The sequence below is a fragment of the Schistocerca americana genome, chromosome 11 (genome assembly GCF_021461395.2).
Source record: "Schistocerca americana isolate TAMUIC-IGC-003095 chromosome 11, iqSchAmer2.1, whole genome shotgun sequence".
Classification (NCBI taxonomy): Eukaryota; Metazoa; Arthropoda; class Insecta; order Orthoptera; family Acrididae; genus Schistocerca; species Schistocerca americana.
The window spans coordinates 81,728,444-81,747,624 of record NC_060129.1 but is presented as its reverse complement, the minus strand read 5'-3'; the positions used below and the strand labels follow the sequence as shown (position 1 = coordinate 81,747,624).

The following is a 19,181-nucleotide window of genomic DNA, read 5'->3' as shown; positions in this document are numbered from 1 at the left end:
CACGGCAATTGACTAGATTTTTAAATCTAAGATGACTCTTATTTCTGTGCAGAATGTAAAGTAATAAAGAGGCGCCTGCAAAGATTTTCGCTAAACTCTCGTTCAGAACATCTTCTGTCACACGTAGCCTATTATTTCGCTCTTGTTGACCATTATTAAAGAAAGCAGCAGTGTAAGTAACAACAAATAGCAGTCTCTTGCCATTGTTTCGCTAATGAGAGAATTCCTCTCTATTTATTTATTTATTTATTTATTTTTTTTTAATTGTAAGCGGCGGCAGTGTGCACTAAAGCAAGCCATGCCGTGAGCGGCAATAGGTCATATACACTCATCATCAGAATGCGACAAACAATGGATGACACAGTACAATAAGGCATTTTCAGCTTAAGAGTGACGTAAACACCTATAACAAAGAGAACGGCACATATCAGATCAAAGAAAAATAGGTAATGAATTCAAATGAGATGAAGCACGTGAAAAAGGAAGGGTACCCGTACAAATACGGACGGAGCACCCGAAGCATAGCAATGGCTACCTGGTAAAGCTTAACTGCTAAGCTTCCTACTCGAACCAAACTACTGTAGCTGTATCGTCATTCATTCGACTTAAATTGTGTCTCATATTACAATGGACCAACTTTGTTTCGATTTGGAGGTGTGGCCATAAACTTTTCCCTCCCCTTGAATTTCGAGTCTCAAATTTCAGGTGCGGCTTAGATTCGGGAAAATTATTTTCTTTGATTTCGAGTCTCATTTTTCAGGTGCGGCTTAGACTCGAGTAAATACGGTAAACAATTCGGAGGCATTACATTTGAGCACACCAACGTATCAGCAAAAAGTAACTGGAATGTATTTTGTGTCACAACAATGAAAAAAAATTTTAGTTAAAAATTTCCAAGTCAAGTGATTTTAAGAATGGTCAAGGAACCTGCAATCTGAAGGAGGGAGTGGGGTGGGAGGCGGGGGGATGTTAAGAAAGAGAATCACTATACCCTCCTATAGCCAGTACATCTCTCATACCTTTCAAACTCTTGGGACATACTCTGCAGCAGAGGGAATTTCATTCTGGAAGCAGTTTTTTAGGGTGTGGTTAAGCCATTTCTCCAAAATATATCCTTTTTTCCAAGAGTGGTAGTAGGACACAGCATGCAGGGGTAGTGCTATGAAATTCAGGAAGTGGGGAAGGATGTGGTGGTAAAAGGCTTTGTGGGTGGGCCCTGAATTGTTTAAATCTGCCCGGAAGTTTAATATAATATCTCTCTTCATCTGTAGCCTTATGCTCTGTTATAACCTACTGTGCAGTTGTTTTGCTGCAGAGAGTGAATCGAATCACAAATTTTGTTCAATACCCTCTACGCTCTACGACGGTACTTTCTTCCGCGAGCATTTCTGTGCTAATAGACAAATAAAATGGCACATAGTCAGTATATACCGACCTGGTCCACGACTGTCCCCGCCCCGGTGGAGCCAGTGGCCGTGCAGTTCTGCGTGGGCCGAGTGCCGCGGGCCGCCGCGTCGTCAGCCCGTTCGGCACCCGTCGGCTGCGGCTGCGGCTGCACACTGCTGTCGGCCTGCCTCGCAGCCGCAGTGCCGCGGTGGGCGTGGCCGCCACTGCTGCTGTTGCTGCTACTGCTACTACTACTGCTGCTGCTACTGCTACCACTGCCGCTCATTCCTGCTGTGCCGTTGGGGCTGTGACAAAACAGAGTCTCCTACAGTGTTTGTTTGAAACTTGATGCTAAACGTACACATTTCGAAATTGGTACGTTTTAACAACACTAAAATTTAGAGAATGGAAAGTCACACAGAGTAGACTGTGTGACATACAATTATCACCCTTTTGAAAGTACTTACATCGCATGCCACAGGATGTACGAAGAAACATTTTCTCAATTTGGCCAAAAAGGAATCACCGGCCGGTCGGTCGATTTGCCGGAGGGGACCAACGGTGAGATCGTCGCTCCCGTCAGATCAGGGAAGGAAGCCGGCTGTGCCCTTTCGAAAGAACCGTCCCAGCATTTGCCTGAAGCAATCTAGGGAAATCGCGCAAAACCTAAATCGGGACGTCTGGACGCCGGTCCGAACAGCCGTCCTCCAGAATGCGTGTCCAGTGTGTTAACGAATGCACCACCTCGCCCGGTACGGGTATCGTCAGATTAATGGTATGTAAGGGTAGAAAAGGAGAATATTGTCTAGATTTTAAATTAAGCCCAAAGATAATTCTGCAATGACATCTTTGCGCTGTTTCACAATTCACGTTACACACTTATAGAGGTTGTAGATGTGTTACAAACTTTTAAGGATGATGAAGACAGATGAACATATCAATTTGAGGCACGGGTCCATGGTTCAGAAATAAGCATGTCAAAGGTTACAAGAGAAAACTGTTCTGATACCTTTGTCAATGAAAGTTTTGCTACGATTTTAGGGTAAGCATCTTACAGAGGTAGTAATATAGAGCAAGACGACTGTGGCACGCTACTTTGTATGCATTCAATATCCACTGTTAGTCTCTTTTGGTATGGGTCTCTCACACTTCTAGCACAAGTCATGTTATAAAGAGACATAACATGGGACAGTGACATAAAATCAGTAGTAGGAAAGACTTAAATTTGTTGGAAAATACAATGCACCTGTAAGAGAAATTATGTGCAAGTTGCTAGTGTGACCAATTCTGGAGTACTGCTCCAGTGTTTGGTGCCATTGTCGAGTAGACGAGACAGCAGACACGGAACGAATTCAGAGGTGTGCTGCTATGATCGTAACAGGTGTTTATAGCACATACGTAAGTGTAATAGAAATGCTCAGGAGACTTAAAACGGGAACCCTCGGAAGTAAGACGATTTAGTACTCGTGAAACTTTTTCGTGGACCTGTGATCGAAGAAGACAGTGTGACTATTATGTTGCCAAAACAGTACATTTCATACAGGAATCATGAGAAAGAGACGAGATTAGGAATACAGAAGGTCATTTTCTCTTACTCAGTACAGGAATGGAACAGCCAGTCTGCTAGCCAGTAATTATTATGAATCATCACAAGTTTTACAGGCAATCATAATACTGTACTGAGATTTCAGTAAGAACAGTCTTTAAGTCCTTTTATGTAAAATACGTGGAGTAGTTCATAACTTATGCTCACTGAATAATTATGAAATTTACTCTCCACAAAGTTTCTTAACTGTAGTGAAAGTTTACTGAAATGTCTTTACAGCTCAGTAAAATAGGATATTTGGAAATATCGTAGCACTTTGGATAGGACCCTATCTAGGTAAACTACTAAGGATAAAATATAGGTGCTAAATACAAAGCTTACAGAACACAAATTTATTATTAAAAAGGAAACTGCATAACTGGTTCATGTAATTACACAGTACTCAACTGATAATCTGAGATGGAGGTGATGACAGAGTCACTATTGTTGTGTGAAGAACTCTCTGCTCTGCACTTTTCAATGGCTCACAACATCTACATTGTCTTCTTTGTTTTTCGGCCTCTTTTTTCCACAGTTGCAAATGTATAAGGCGTATAGATTAAGAATCGTCATTTGCAGTCAAATGGTGAGATGACAGTAGTTCCTCACAACACACAAACGTGAATATACTTAGTGCAGTGAAAGTGCTGTGGGCTAAAATCTAACACATACATGTGGAAAAACACGAAGAACAACGTAAAAAAACGTGAAAAACAATAAAAATTAAAAATATTTACAGTAATAAGTAAAGTACCTGCATGTGAACTGTTCACGATCCTAGCAAACAAAATTTTAAGAGAAAAAAATCATTGTTACAGTGACCACTGTAGATGCTTCAGAGTAAAGTGAAATGTGTTTGGTCTCATTAAGACTGTCATTACAGTTGCAAAAGATGGTATTTAACCTATACAACTTGCTTGGCTTACAGAGTATTTATGTCAATATAACTGTAGGAACCGAGTGATTTACAAGACACGGGAAGATTACAGGCGAACGGCTGTTGTAACCACTATAGTTTATATTACCTTCTAACTTCTTTCTCTGTTTTTACTTACTGTGACTTCCGTATCACCAAGCTCTTGATGTAACATCTATGAAAAAAATTTATTCATTATTTACGTCAATTTGTGTCAACGTAATTAATCTACGGATGTAATTTTAAAAGTAATGTTATGTAAAAGAATGGAAATGTTAAAACTTTACTTGTAATGCATAGGGAATGTAGGTTTGCAATCACGTGAAACATGGGGAAAGTCTCTCTCTGCAAGGAAACTGGCTTGGCAAGAATAGAAAAGGGGGATTTGGCAGTCAAACTGCATGGCTCATTTGTGATAAAGAGTTAGTCAGTGGCTAGCAGACAAAGAGTTTGCATCTTGTGAACTGAACAAGGCAAGAAGCCTAGTAAGATTACATAACATAACCTCAGATGTGGAAGTAATTTGCTTATTATTCATGGCACACTTTTGGCTAGCTCTCTACTATGAAAATTTGATGCTAAGAAGAACATTTTCAGAGATTGTTACACAGGAAGAACCACGGATAGGAGCAGCAGATTGACTCAGTCATCACCTCAATATCGAATTATCAGTTGAGTACTGTGTAGCTGCGTGGACCAGTTATGCAATTTCCTTTTCAATAATAAGTTTGTGTTCTGTAAACTTTGTGCTGAGAACCCATATTTTATCCTAGACAGGGCCCTATTCCAAGCACTATGATATTTCCGAGTAACGTATTTTATCGAGATGAAAAGTCACTTCAGTAAACGTTCACTACAGTTAAGGAACTCTGTGGAGAAGTAAATTTCATAATTATTCAGTGAGCCTAAGTTTTGAAGTACTCCACGTATTTTTCATAAAGGGACTTAAAGACTATACTTACTGAAATCTCAGTACACTATTATGATTTCCAGTAAAAATTGTGATGATCCATAATAGTTACTGGCTAGCAGACTTTAAAGGGTCAGCACGAGGATTACTTATTTTGCAAGTTTGGAAGTAACAGTGTTTACAATTTCATTTGTATGTAGTTAATAGGGTTTCTCATGTTGTGTTGTGAATAAAATGTTCAACCTTGATCTGAGTCTACTGGTAGATTAGTTTCTGGGTCCCCACGCTAATTGTTAAGCCAAATTTAATTTTCATATTACAATTACAGCATTAACGACATGCACTTACCAGCTCTCTAAAATTTGCATGCTATAATAAGCAATTGGCTACAACTACTGAAACAATACTAGAGCCCAGTAAATAATATAAGGAGCTAAATAATGTAAGGAAGTGAATGTTCTCTAAGTATAAAAATAATAATAGGAATAGAGGATGTAATTACCTGACAGCCTTTTGAAGGACAGTATTTACCAATAATTAAGCTGATAAAAGAACATCTAGTCCAAGTTAATATTGCTGCAGCATTAGTAATTATTTATCTACGATAATCATTAGCTTCCCGCTTTAATGTACAGATAGGCAGTGTTAATGTACATATAGTAAGTGTTAATGTATAGACAGTAAGTGTCACAAGAGACAGTTTGTGCAAAAACAGTTAATATTCCCAATGTGTTGTTCATGCCAAACTAGTGTTACATTGTTTGATAAACTACGTTACTTCTTGGTATCTTACTTACAAACATAATTTTTGTATCAAGTAAAGGCAATCTAAATAGTTAACGTTGCTTACGAAATGTTCTAGTACTCGATACAACTTTGCCTTACGAGGCTAGCGACTGTTTCCTTTTATGTAATTACAGGGTGTTTGAAAAAGGACTTTCAACTTAAAAAATTTATATAAATTTGTTGAAAGAAGATACAGAGCTGGGTTCAGTGTTATTTTGTAGGGAAACACATCAAGTTTTTTTACCTTAAACTAAAGATTTTATCCTGCACACATCCCATCGGAAGTCAATTTCTTCCCAAATTCGCTGTATCACTGCAGGTGTAACTTGCTCAGTGGCAGTGTAAATTCTTGCTCTACGTTCAGGTAGAGAAGCTGGCACACGAGGTACAAACATGATATCCTTGCTGAAACCCTATTAAGAAAACGAAAATCGAGTGGTGTCAGGTCTGGGGAATGTGGGGGCCAAGCAACTGGTGCATCAAGGCCAATTCATTGACCTGGAAAGCTGTCACTGAGAAAATCCCAGTTGCTGGCCTAGTAGTAGGGTAGTCCACCATCTTGGATGAAGTAAACATTTCATTCTTGGTCATCCTCACTGATCTGCGGTATCAAAAATTGTTGTAACATATCCAGGTACACTATCCTGTTAATGATTCTCTCACGGAAGAAAAAGGGGCATGCACTTTGTTCTCACTCAATGTACAAAAAACGGTCAGTTTAGGGCTATCACAAACATGTTGCAATGTTTGATGTGGATTTTCACTGCCCCAAATCCTACAGTTACACGTGTTAACCTTGCCACTTAAGTGAAAAGTCATCAGAACGGATGATTTTGTCCAAGAAATAGTCATCCTCAAGTAATCAATTTAACATATTCATACAGAAGTTCTTTCAAGCAATTTTATCAGCGTCTTTTATTGCTTGTACAATAGTCAATCTGTACAGTTTGAAATGCAAACAGTTTCTCCCCACATGCCGAACAGTCTTATGTGGGATTTGCAGTGCACGAGATGCACGCAGGGGCGATTTCTTAGGGCTGTTGACAAAACATTGTCTCACTCGCTTGATGACATCTTCAGATGTGCTCGGACGACCTGACGATTTCCCATGTCTTACTGAGCACCCTGATCCTATACAACACTTATGCCACTCATAAACTGTAGGCCTATTAGGAGGATTTAGGAGGATCTTTAGGGTACTCGGTACAGAAATTACACTGAACTGTTGTCGCCGACATCGATTCTTCAAACCAAAACGCACAGTTGGCACACTCGGGTCCAGTGAAGGCAGCCATCTTTAATGGAATTGCTGCTAGCGCTTCTTACAGTACGATTCGGCACTAGTGAACTACGTGAGAAAAAACTCTTATTTCCTTATGAATTGACACTACAATCACGTCTGTAGTTACTACGAATAATTTATATGAATTTTCAAAGTTACAAAGTCCTTTTTGAAACACCCTATACAGTTTATTGGATTACTAATACAACCTCAGCCCCATTGGCATTTTTTGTGCTGCTGCTTCCTTTAAATAAAAATCTTTGAAGAATTGGAAATAGTCCGATACTTTAACCATTATACACACGATAACAATAAATACCGTATTTACTTGAATCTAAGCCGCACTCAAATCTAAACCGCACCTGAAAAATGAGACTCCAAATCAAGGAAAAAAATTTTCCCAAATCTAAGCTGCACCTGAAATTTGAGACTCAAAATTCAAGGGGAGAGAAAAGTTTTAGACCGCCCCTCCAAATAGAAACAAAGTTGGTCCATTGTAACATGAGACACAATTGAGGTGGCGCCAGTATTTATCTTTGTGCCTGCAAAGCATGTCTGTGTAGCACTACATATATTCGACGGCAGGACTTAGTTGTGGAGGCACCTACCAACATTTTTCAAAACTTCCGCTTACTTTGCACTCTATTCTAAGCCGCAGGCGGTTTTTTGGATTACAAAAAACGGAAAAAAAGTGCAGCTTAGATTCGAGTAAATATGGTAAGTATCGTTTCACAGGAGTAAAGTTATCGGTGTACGGCTAATTTAGTAGGAGCCGGCAGTGTTGTACCGGACGAGGACGTGGAGAGTGCCCAGAGCCTGCAGACAGCGTGACACACCTGGCGGTGGCAGCAGTGGCGGCCGGGACGGGCAGCGGCGGCGGCGGCTGCCCCTGCAGGTTGTACGCCTGGAGCAGGTCGGCGAGGTGCGGGCTGCCGGCGACCAGGTCGAGCGGGCTCTTGCCGCGGTGGTTCCTCTTGGTCAGGCTGCAGCCCTCCTGCACCAGGTAGCACGCGATGGCCAGCGCCACCGGGCTCTCCTCCTCCACCCGCTGCGCCTGCATCAGCTGCGTGTAGATCTGCCCGACACACACCCGTTCCGTCACCTACTGCCACCGGGTAAACGGCTCCAAATACATTTTGCACTGTCCTCGTAACTCGCACAGTCTACCTTTTTAGAGCGGGAACGTAATCTTAAGACGATAGTAAATTGCTTACAAGGGAACCTCCCCATCGCACCCCCCTCAGATTTAGTTATAAGTTGGCACAGTGGATAGGCCTCGAAAAACCGAACACAGATCAACAGAGAAAACAGGAAGAAATTGTATGAAAAAAACAAGCAAAATATACAAACTGAGTAGTTCGTGCGCAAGATAGGTGGCATCGAGGATGGTACAAACTCGGCAGTGTCGTGGTCCCGTGGTTAGTGTGAGTAGCTGCGTAATGGAAGGTCCTCGGTTCGAGTCTTCCCTCGAGTAAAAATTTTATTTTCTTTATTTTCAGACAATTCATTTGTTGCAGTTTATGTGACAAACTCTTATGTTTTCACTTTTTTGGGAGTGATTATCACATCCACAAGAAAACCTAAATCGGGCAAGGTAGAAGAATCGGGTCGACAACATATTCCTGTCACGTGACGCTCAAGCCGTATAGAATATATCAGACGTGTTTTCCGGTGGAGGAATTGGTTGACCTATGACCTTGCGATGAAATGTTTGTGGTTCCCATTGCTGAGACACGTCCTTTCGTCTACTAATCTCACAGTTTTGCGGTGCAGTCGCAAAACACAAACACTAAACTTATTACAGTGAACAGAGACGCCAATGAACGAACGGAGAGATCATAACTTTGCGAAAATAAAGAAAGTAAACTTTTCACTCGAGGGAAGACTTGAAGCAAGGACCGCTCGTTCTGCAGCTGCTCACGCTAACCACGGGACCACGGCGCTCCTGAGCTCAGACGCTCCTTGATGCTGCCTATCCTGCACATGGACTACTCAGTTTGTATATTTTGCTTATTTTTTCATAGTTCCACACAACTTCTTCCTGTTTTCTTGATTGATCTGTGTTCAGTTTTTCGAGGCCTATCCAGTGTGCCAACTTATAACTAAATCTCAGGGGAGTGCGATGGGGAGGTTCCCTTGTTAGTACACTATCCTCCCAGGTAAATTGAGGTTCTAGAGATGGATACTGTCGTATCTAACCAAAAGAATGCAGAAAGTTGTACTTGGTAAATACACAACTGTAGCACAGGAATATTACTCAGATTGGCAAGAAATCATATATGTGGTTCCCCAAGGCTCAATCTTAGGCCCACTAATGTTCCGTGTATATGTCAACGATCTTCCATCTAACATACCGGGTGTTTAAAGAGTCAGTATAAATTTGAAAACTGAATAAATCACGGAATAATGTAGATAGAGAGGTACAAATTGACACACACGCTTGGAATGACACGGGGTTTTATCACAATCAAAAGATACAAAAGTTCAAAAAATGTCGACAGATGGCGCTTCACCTGATCACAAAAGCAATAATTAGCATAACAAAGTAAGACAAAGCAAAGATGATGTTCTTTACAGGAAATGCTCAATATGTCCACCATCGTTCCTCAACAATAGCTGTAGTCAAGGAATAATGTTGTGAACAGCACTGTAAAGCATTTCCGCAGTTACGATGAGGCATTGGCGTCGGATGTTGTCTTTCGGCATCCCTAGAGATGTAGGTCGATCACGATACACTTGCGACTTCAGGTAACCCCAAAGCCAATAATCGCACGGACTGAGGTCTGGGGACCTGGGAGGCCAAGTGTGACGAAAGTGGCGGCTGAGCACACGATCGTCACCAAACGACGTGCACAATAGATCTTTCACGCGCTATCAATATGGGGTGGAGCGCCATCCTCCATAAACATCATTCGTTCCAGCAGGTGTTTGCCAGGCTGGGGATGAGGTGATTCTGTAACATATCGGCGTACCTCTCACCAGTCACGGTACCAGTTACTGACTTTTGCTGTCCAGCACCATCTGTTGGACATTTTGTGAACTTTGTTTTTTTTTTTTGTTGTAGTAAAACCCCATGTCATTCTAAGCATGTGTGTCATTTTTTACCTCTCCATCTACATTATTCTGTGGTTTATTAAGTTTTCAAATTTATACTGACTTTTTGATCACCCGGTACAACAAGCAGAATTAGTTCTTTTTATGCATGACACTAGTATTCTAACCAGTACCAGAATACTTGCAGCAACAGAAGATACGCTAAACGAAGTTCTTAACAGTGGTGTCAACTGGTTTTCTGCGAACAGTCTCGCTCTCAGTTTTAAAAACAGAATGTATTCTGCACATCTAGGAGTACTACACAAATTGTGAGCCTAACATGTGGTGAGGAAATAATAAATAGGTAGGTACTTCAAACATTTTTGGTGTCCATATTAATGAGAAATTAATCTGGAAAAGGCACATTTTGGAACTCCGAAAATAACTTAGTTCATCTACATTTGCACTTACAACCATTGTAAACCATGGGGATGGGGAAAATAAGTAATTTGACATATGTTCACTCAATGTTGTCACAAAGAATGGGGTAACTCATATTTAAGGAAAACATCTTCACTGCTCAAAAACACGGTGTAGGAATAATATATGGTGCTCCCCACAATCACCATCCAGACATCTGGAATTTTCACCACAGCTTCACACTAGACTTATCCACTCATAATCTACTGCTGCTCAAAAGGAACAATAATGTACGTAATTACAATAACAAGAAACAATGACATTCATTACTCAACCTTAAGGTTATCTTCAGCACAAAAAGGGGTGCACAGTGCCGCAACTAGAATTTTTGATCACTTGCCGAATGATACAGAATGTCTGATAGCCAGTAAAACACATTTTGAAAAGCTGAAGAAGTTTCTCCTTGACAACTCCAGCTATTATTGTAATGTGTAAAATGTGAAGGGCACAAATTACTAACTCACACCTGTATTTTTGTTAATGTTCAGCATGTAGAAATTTTTACAAATTAATTTGCAATATAATGTAAAAAGACTCATTCCACATCATTACGATATACAAGGGTGGTTTGAAAAGTTCTCGGAATCACCACGAGAGGTCGGCACTAGCGCAAAGAGTGATATTCACTGGACTGTTGCCTGTAAACACGTGCCACATCAGTGCTCTCGGAAGAGAGCTGTGGCGGTGATGTTGCTCTGTTGTTGTTCCCACGTAGCAATTTGCGAAGATGGAGGTGGGGATTGAGAGTTGAGCAGTGATTAAGTACTTCGTACAGAAAGATATGAAAGCAAAGGACATTCGTGCCAATTTCCAGAATATACTGGGGGACTCTGCTCCTTCCTATTCAACTGTTTCCAAGTGGTCAAATGAATTCAAATTTGGTTGCGAGAGATTAGACGATGATCCCCGCAGTGGTCGGCCGAGCTGTGTCACTACTCCAGAAATCATTGCAAAAGTGCACAAAACAGTCACGGAGCATCGCCGATTGAAAGTGCGTGAAATTGCTCACGCTTGCCAGATGTCATCTGAAAGGACATTCCACATCTTAACTGTAGACTTAGAAATGAATAAAATATTTGCAAGATGTGTGCCACGACTCTTGGCGCTGAATCAAAAACGCGCGAGAATGGACATATCGGAACAATGTTTGGCCTGTTTTAGGAAAAACAAACAAGATTTTTTTGTACCGGTTTGCTACCACAGATGAAACTAAGGTGCACAACTATACCCCAGAGACAAAACAACAGTCAAAGCAGGGGAAACACACTGATTCTCCGCCACCAAAGAAAGCAGAGGCAATTCCTTTGGCAGGAAAGGTCATGGCATCAGTGTTCTGGGATGCAAAGGGGATTCTGTTATCTTCTCACTGAGCAAACAATTACTGTAGAATACTAAGCTAACCTCCTGGACAAACTGCAACAAAAGAAGTCATCTTCCATCAAGATAATGGGTGCCTGCACGCATGCTGTCATCGCGGCAATTTTACATGAACAAAGGTATGAATTTTTCCCACACCCATCTTATTCACCTAATATGGCTCCATCAGAATTCCATCTCTTCCCAAAACTGAAAATTTTTCTTGGTGGATGAAGATTCACTTCAAATGAAGAATTGATAGCCGGAGTTGACAACTATTTTGCAGGCCTGGAGGAAACTCATTTTCAAGATGGGATCAAGGCACTGGAACATCGTTGGACCAAGTGCATTAATCTACAAGGAGACTATCTGGACATCCCTACGCGATGCAGAATCGAGCACTGGATGTTACGACAGGCAGACCCACTGGCATAGGAAGAGGCGAGGGGTATTGCATCGTCAGTAGAGAAGCAGTAACAGGAGAATGGGTCAATTAGGAGAGTTCAGTGACTCTGAACACAGACTAGCCATCGGATGTCACTCAACTTACAAATCCGCCAGGGACACTGCGGAGTGGAAAGGTGAAGGATTGACGGCAGCTGAAACTGAAACCGGGCAGACCTCACATTCCGAAGGGCAAGGACTGTCAGAGCATTGCAGAAAGCGATAGTAAAAATTGAACAAAATCAGTGGAAGGAATCGATTTCGAGTTCCGAGGTGCCACCGGCAGTCCAGCTAATACGATGATTGTGTGTAGGGAGTTAAAAAGAGGTGTACAGTGGGCGACCAGCCCCTCGTACGCCACACACCGCTGTAGTGACAGCTAGGTGAAGTACCCAGTGGCGCCGCTGGACAACAGATGACTGGACGAGTGGTTCGGAGTGATGAACCACACTGTACCCTGCGGCAATGCGATGGAAGGGTTTGTGTTTGGTGAACGCCTGGAGAACATTATCTGCTATTATCAGTAGTGCCAATAGAGAAATACTGAGAAGATGGTGTTCGGTATGCAGGTGTTTTCCGTGGGTAGGATATGGTGCCCCTACTGTGCTCAAGAAAATAGGAATTTTGGAAGGATAAGAACACACTTTACACCATTATATACAGCACACGGCAGTGGAACAGTTTGGAGACAATGACCAATTACACTAGTGGCCATTAAAATTGCTACACCACGAAGATGACGTGCCACAGACGTGAAATTTAACCGACAGGAAGAAGATGCTGTGATATGCAAATGATTAGCTTTTCAGAGCATTCACACAAGGTTGGCGCCGGTGGCGACGCCTACAACATGCTGACATGAGGAAAGTTTCCAACCGATTTCTCATACACAAACAGCAGTTTACCGGCGTTGGCTGGTGAAACGTTGTTGTGATGCCTCGTGTAAGGAGGAGAAACGCATAACATCACATTTCCGACTTTGATAAAGGTCGGATTGTAGCCTATTGCGATTGAAGTTTATCGTATAGCGACATTGCTGCTCGAGTTGGTCAAGATCCAATGACTGTCAGCAGAATATGGAATCTGTGGATTCAGGAGGGTAATACGGAACGCCGTGCTGGATCCCAACGGCCTCGAATCACTAGCAGTCGAGATGACAGGCATCTTATCCGCATTGCTGTAACCAATCGTGTAGCCACGTCTCAATCCCCGAGTCAACAGATGGGGACGTTTATAAGACAACAACCATCTGCACGAACAGTTTGACAACGTTGGCAGCAGCACAGACTATCAGCTTGGAGACCGTGGCTGTGGTTACCCTTGACACTGCATCAAAGACAGGAGTGCCTGCGATGGTGTACTCGACGACGAACCTGGGTGCACGAATGGCAAAACGTCATTTTTTCGGATGAGTCCAGGTTCTGTTTATAGCATCACGATGGTCGCTTCCGTGTTTGGCGACATTGCAGTGAACGCACATTGGAAGCGTGTATTCGTGATGGCCATACTGGCTTATCACCCGGCGTGATGGTATGGGGTGCCATAGGTTATACGTCTCAGTCACCTATTGTTCGCATTGACGGCACTCTGAACAGTGGACGTTACATTTCATATGTGTTACAACCCGTGGCTCTATCCTTCATTTGATCCCTGCGAAACCCTACATTTCAGCAGGACAATGGACGACCGCATCCTGCAGGTCCTGTACAGGCCTTTCCGGATACAATGTTGGACTGCTGCCCTGGCCAGCACATTCTCCAGATATCTCACCAATTGAAAACGTCTGGTCAATGGTGACCGAGCAACTGGCTCGTCACAATACACCTGTCGCTACTCCTGATGAAGTGTGGTATCATGTTGAAGCTGCATGGGCAGCTGTACCTGTACACGCCATCCAAGCTCTGTTTGACTCAATGCCCAGGCGTATTGAGGCCGAGACCAGAGGTGGTTGTTCTGGGTACTGATTTCTCAGGATCTATGCACCCCAACTGCGTGAAAATGTAATCACATGTCAGTTCTAGTATAATATGTTTGTCCAATGAATACCCGTTTACCATCTGCATTTCTTCATGGTGTAGCAATTTTAATGGCCAGTAGTGTATATCGAGACAAGAATGTACGCTATCGGAAAGTGGCGTCTGTAAGGTGACCATTTGCGGACAATGACAAGCCCGAAACGGATAGGCACGCTCGAAAGTCCTGACCCGAATCCGACGGGACACTTTCGGAACTAGTCGGACACCGACTTCGCTCCAGATCACAGTATCCACATCACTATCTCCTCCAATTTCAGCTCTCGAGGAAGAATTGGCAGCCGTTCCTCCACAGACATTCGTACACCTCACCGAAAGTGTCCTAGCAGAGTTCGAGCCTTCACAAAGGTAAAGGGTAGACCTACCCGATATCGTTGTTCACAAATAGCTGTCTAGATACTTCTGACCAGATAGTGTAAAGCCAACCGTAAAACGGAGATAGGATGAAACCTGGATTCTCAGTGCATTTCAGTAGACGACTAGAGCACTCCGATCGTGAGAGGGACAGGGCAATTTGCATACACTGTTCAGTTTGTTGACACACCTCAAATGGTAAACTGGTGAATAAATCGTGCACACACTGTCAATTTATGGTAAGAAGGGTCTTCAGCACAGTAAGTTGCCTGGAAAAGTGAGGTACACCACAGTATCGTCATCCGACTGTTATCGTGACACACAAAATTGTAGATACGCTTTGTAACAGTCACCCGCAGATGACAATAACCACCGACGACCACTACCGGCGAATTACGGTTCACAGGTACTCTGAGGACCCTGTGGCAGAACTGCGTGTTACCTTTTTGGAAGCGAGAGGAAAGGCTGTGTCGAGACAGGTAGAACGTAATCGTCTCCTCAGACAGGCGGTGTCTCTTAAAAACAAAAACACAAACCCGTCAGCACTGTGGTGGGAGGAGGTGAGCAACGGAACACAGTTTCTCTTCATCGACAGGGTCAGGATTTGTCAGACATCCGACCATCACCGTAGACGAGTGTGGAAGTGCCCGTGTACTAAAGTGTGTCTCAGGCTCGTTGTCCCGCAGGTTCGGTGCGTACGTGATCAGTCACACTTCGGACAGGACACTATTGAGGTTAATTTGAGGGCTACGGAGTGTCAGGACGGGATCCTTTAAACTGTCATTCGAGCCACACAGTCGACAGGTTTGTCTTTTCATTCGACAGTGCAGAAACGCAGCCTTCCCGCCTCTCGAACACAGTCGGCCGGGGAAGGGAGTTAACAATATGCCACAGCCTGCGATACCCGCAGACACGAATGCGACAGAGCACAGCCGGGACCGACCGAAATTGGCAGAGTGTCATCACGGGAAGTCACCTCACACTCTGTTACCTCAGGAGGGCTGCCGCCGATAAGCAGGACACGCTCGTGCAGTGACATCTCCACCACCTCGCAGATGGCACACCGAGGAGGGTCCTAGTCTGTAGTGGTGTGGACTAGTGCAGTACTGAATGTAACCAGACACCAAATTTTAGTTACGACAGATGTGCAATTTTGAATGAACTGCCTTTACTTTGGTTATTGTGTTGTTATTACTTCAGAGTAAAGTTATCTTTTGCTTTCATAAGGCTGACTTTCTTAATTCCCTGCTGCCCTTCAACCCAGGCCTGCTCACATTCATAGAGATGTAAGTGGTGCAAAACATTATTGGGGGGGGGGTTGGATATCAAACGGGCTGACTTGGAGCAGGAGAGGCACTACAAGACATTTTAATTTCCACTGTCTATACCTTTACAAATAAATCCATAAAACTTTGTCAGCATGACTAACTAGTAAGGATTCAGGATTCACACTCATAGCAGTGGCAGTTCAAAAACATGACAAATAATGTTTTTTTTACATGTGAAATTTCATCATTTTTTTCCACTTACTATTGGCTGCATTTGTTGCTATAGGCACACCATTTCATATGTGAGAGAGATTCTTAGATGAATTTTGCACGGCCTACAAACTGTACTTACAGGTGTATGAAACTCTAGAATTTATTTAATTTATGAAAAAAGAATGAGCTGTTACATTTTAAACTTATTGTTTAGAAAAAACTCAAATTTTATAGTTAATTCTCTGAATTTTTACCATAGTTTTTAATAGATTTGGAAAATTCTAAAGTTTTGCACTAAGGAGTTTGTGTTTAATAAGCAGTTATTTTCCGATGGTAAGTATGTAAGGGATTACAGGTTATTGCACCAGCGTTTTAAAAAGATTAAATTAACACAAGGGCACTTGACAAATTTACTTTCTTTCACACTAGTTTTTGAAACTACATTTGCATTTGTTTATTGCTGTTTATAATTTTTCGCTGTATAAAACTTGTCAAAACATTCACCTGGGTGAAGTTGCAGCTTCTGCTTGTATGTTTTGGAGTAGAAAATTGAGTCCTTTCATCCCCATTTCTCCTTGTGTTTTCTGCAAAGCATGCAATCCTTAGCTGATTTTTTTCATACTTTTGCACTATAAAATGCGAAAAGTGAGTCTTCAGTTGTTCTCCACATTCATTTTTGTCTTTCGAGTGAAGAATATAACTGTTCACTGCAGCAGATTCAATCACTGCAGCAGATTCAATCAGCCACAAGAATAATTTTTTTCCACAACTTGTGGGACAGTCTTGTAAAACCATAGCATCTGCATTACTGATCAGCCCTGTACACTCCTCCCATAAACGTGTATTCCCAAATAACAGTGGGTTTCAGGAACCACACAGGCTCTTTGTTCCTGTAACCAGTGATTAGTTGGATTTGAGGACCAAAGAGTTTACTCAAACAGTCACTGATCTCTTGGCATGGAATGAAAGACACATGATTTTCATCTCACTTTGATAGCCACATAACTCACGTCCATCAAGTTTTGTCTTCTTCAAATTGCATGGAAAATCTTTCCTAGAAGGCATAACTGTACCTGTTAGATGAAATTTCATTTTGAGCAGTTCCTGAGCAAGTCGAGGGCTCGTACAGAACCTGTCAGTAAATGAATGATAGCCTGAACCACCTGCACAAGCTAGAAATTCCTCTGTCACATGAACCACTATTCAGACTGCAGAAGGTGAATCAGGGCAAATTAGACTTTCCATAGTGGTCTATCCACAATATGGGATGTGAGAAAAACCATAACCATTTCCTGAATTACACAGGCAGAAACGTCAAACTCCACATCACAGGCTTCTCTGGGTTGTAGCACTTTAACTGAATTCCTCCTTTGAATCCACTGCGCGCTCATCTATAACCACATTTTTTTGGTACATAAAAGTTCTTTGCACTCAATGTCAATACTCACTAAAATTCTTCACCTTACTCGAACTCATACATTGACATCCCTGAACTGTGACAGTTAGAACTAAATACAGCATTCAAAAATAAATAAATAAAATAAAAAAAATAAAAATAAAATAAAAATACAGACGAGAAAAAAATATTGGAAAATGTAGTTCATTCTAGCCAGTCTTCTGTAAGGTAGTCAATTAATTTTGCCTGTAAATTGAAGGCCATGTTCAATATTACACCAAGAAAAGCCTTCAATTCCTCTTACGAAACATCCCTCCACGAGTACCACATTGAGTGTTTTGTGTTTTGCACGTGGAGTGACTTTCTGTATCTTTCCTTCAACATACATCTCTGTAGCAGACACAATTTCACTAATAAGAGCTGGAAATATTCGAGTTCGGATTTTGATCGAACACCGGGAGAAATGGTGATATCTCATCGCGTGACAGACAAAGGAAACTTCACGAGATCACTGTCACCGTCGCAATAAACTTTCCAGGTTTTCGCTACAGGTTTTCTCTCTCCGTCGCTTTCCACTCCGTCAGTAGATTCTGATTCACTGGAATTTATACCACTGTACACAGCAGAAATTTCTTCCCAGTTACTTTCATCACTAAATTCTCTTTCATCCATAATGTCTTCGGGGAGCCACCTGGCAATATCGACATCACTAACATGTTTTCTACCAGCCATTATCGTACTAGAAATGTAAGAATGCAACACGCTTTGAGTTGCCAGATTTTTGTACCGAGTGCTGCCACGGGCCTAATGAGCTCCAATAACGGAGCAGACAGAAACCACAATAACAGAAACCACAATAACAGAAACGTGTCTGACATCGTATGAGATTGGAGCCGTAGTTGAAAATTATGATGACTGACATTGTCCGACAGTGGAGTGGACAGAAATCGTGTTATCACACAATAAGAGGGATTTCTGCCTATTTATAGACAGTTTTATGCGGACAGTACATCGTGGCAGTCTGTTGCAATCATAAATAAACGAGAACTATGAGTGCCCGAATGGAGACAAGTTGTGCGAGGGAACAAGCCCCGCCTCCTGTTTGAAGGGCTGCCATCCTACAACTGCGTCCCGTGTCTTGATGAAAGCGTAACTGACATAACAATCACAGGGATTGCCAATTCCTTTTTTTTGTGGTAAGATTAGCATTTGAATCCCTTCATGCACCAGGATTAATCCCTTCTTTCATTTCGGAATGTTGTTGTTGTTGGTCTTCAGTCCTGAGACTGGTTTGATGCAGCTCTCCATACTACTCTATCCTGTGCAAGCTTCTTCATCTTCCAGTACCTACTGCAACCTACATACTTCTGAACCTGCTTAGTGTATTCATCTCTTGGTCTCCCTCTACGATTTTTACCCTCCACGCTGCCCTCCAGTACTAAATTGGTGATCCCTTGATGCCTCAGAACATGTCCTACCAACCGATCCCTTCTTCTAGTTAAGTTGTGCCACAGACTTCTCTTCTCTCCAATCCTATTCAATACTTCCTCATTAGTTATGTAATCTACCCATCTAATCATCAGCATTCTTCTGTAGCACCACATTTCAAAAGCTTCTATTCTCTTCTTGTCCAAACTATTTATCGTCCATGTTTCACTTCCATACATGGCTACATTCCATACAAATACTTTCAGAAATGACTTCCTAACACTTGAATCTATATTCGATGTCAACAAATT

General features: G+C 42.1%; 1 protein-coding gene across 1 annotated transcript in view; it reads right to left on the bottom strand.

The window, feature by feature from the left end:
* LOC124553637 (E3 ubiquitin-protein ligase MIB2) overlaps positions 1-19,181 on the bottom strand; it is a 219,376-nt gene that overhangs the window by 19,780 nt on the left and 180,415 nt on the right. The window contains exons 15-16 of the mRNA XM_047127508.1: positions 7,690-7,940; positions 1,612-1,661 (exon numbers count right to left, since the gene is read on the bottom strand). Of these exons, the coding sequence (XP_046983464.1) occupies positions 1,612-1,661; positions 7,690-7,940 (301 nt within the window). The remainder of the gene's footprint in view (positions 1-1,611; positions 1,662-7,689; positions 7,941-19,181) is intronic.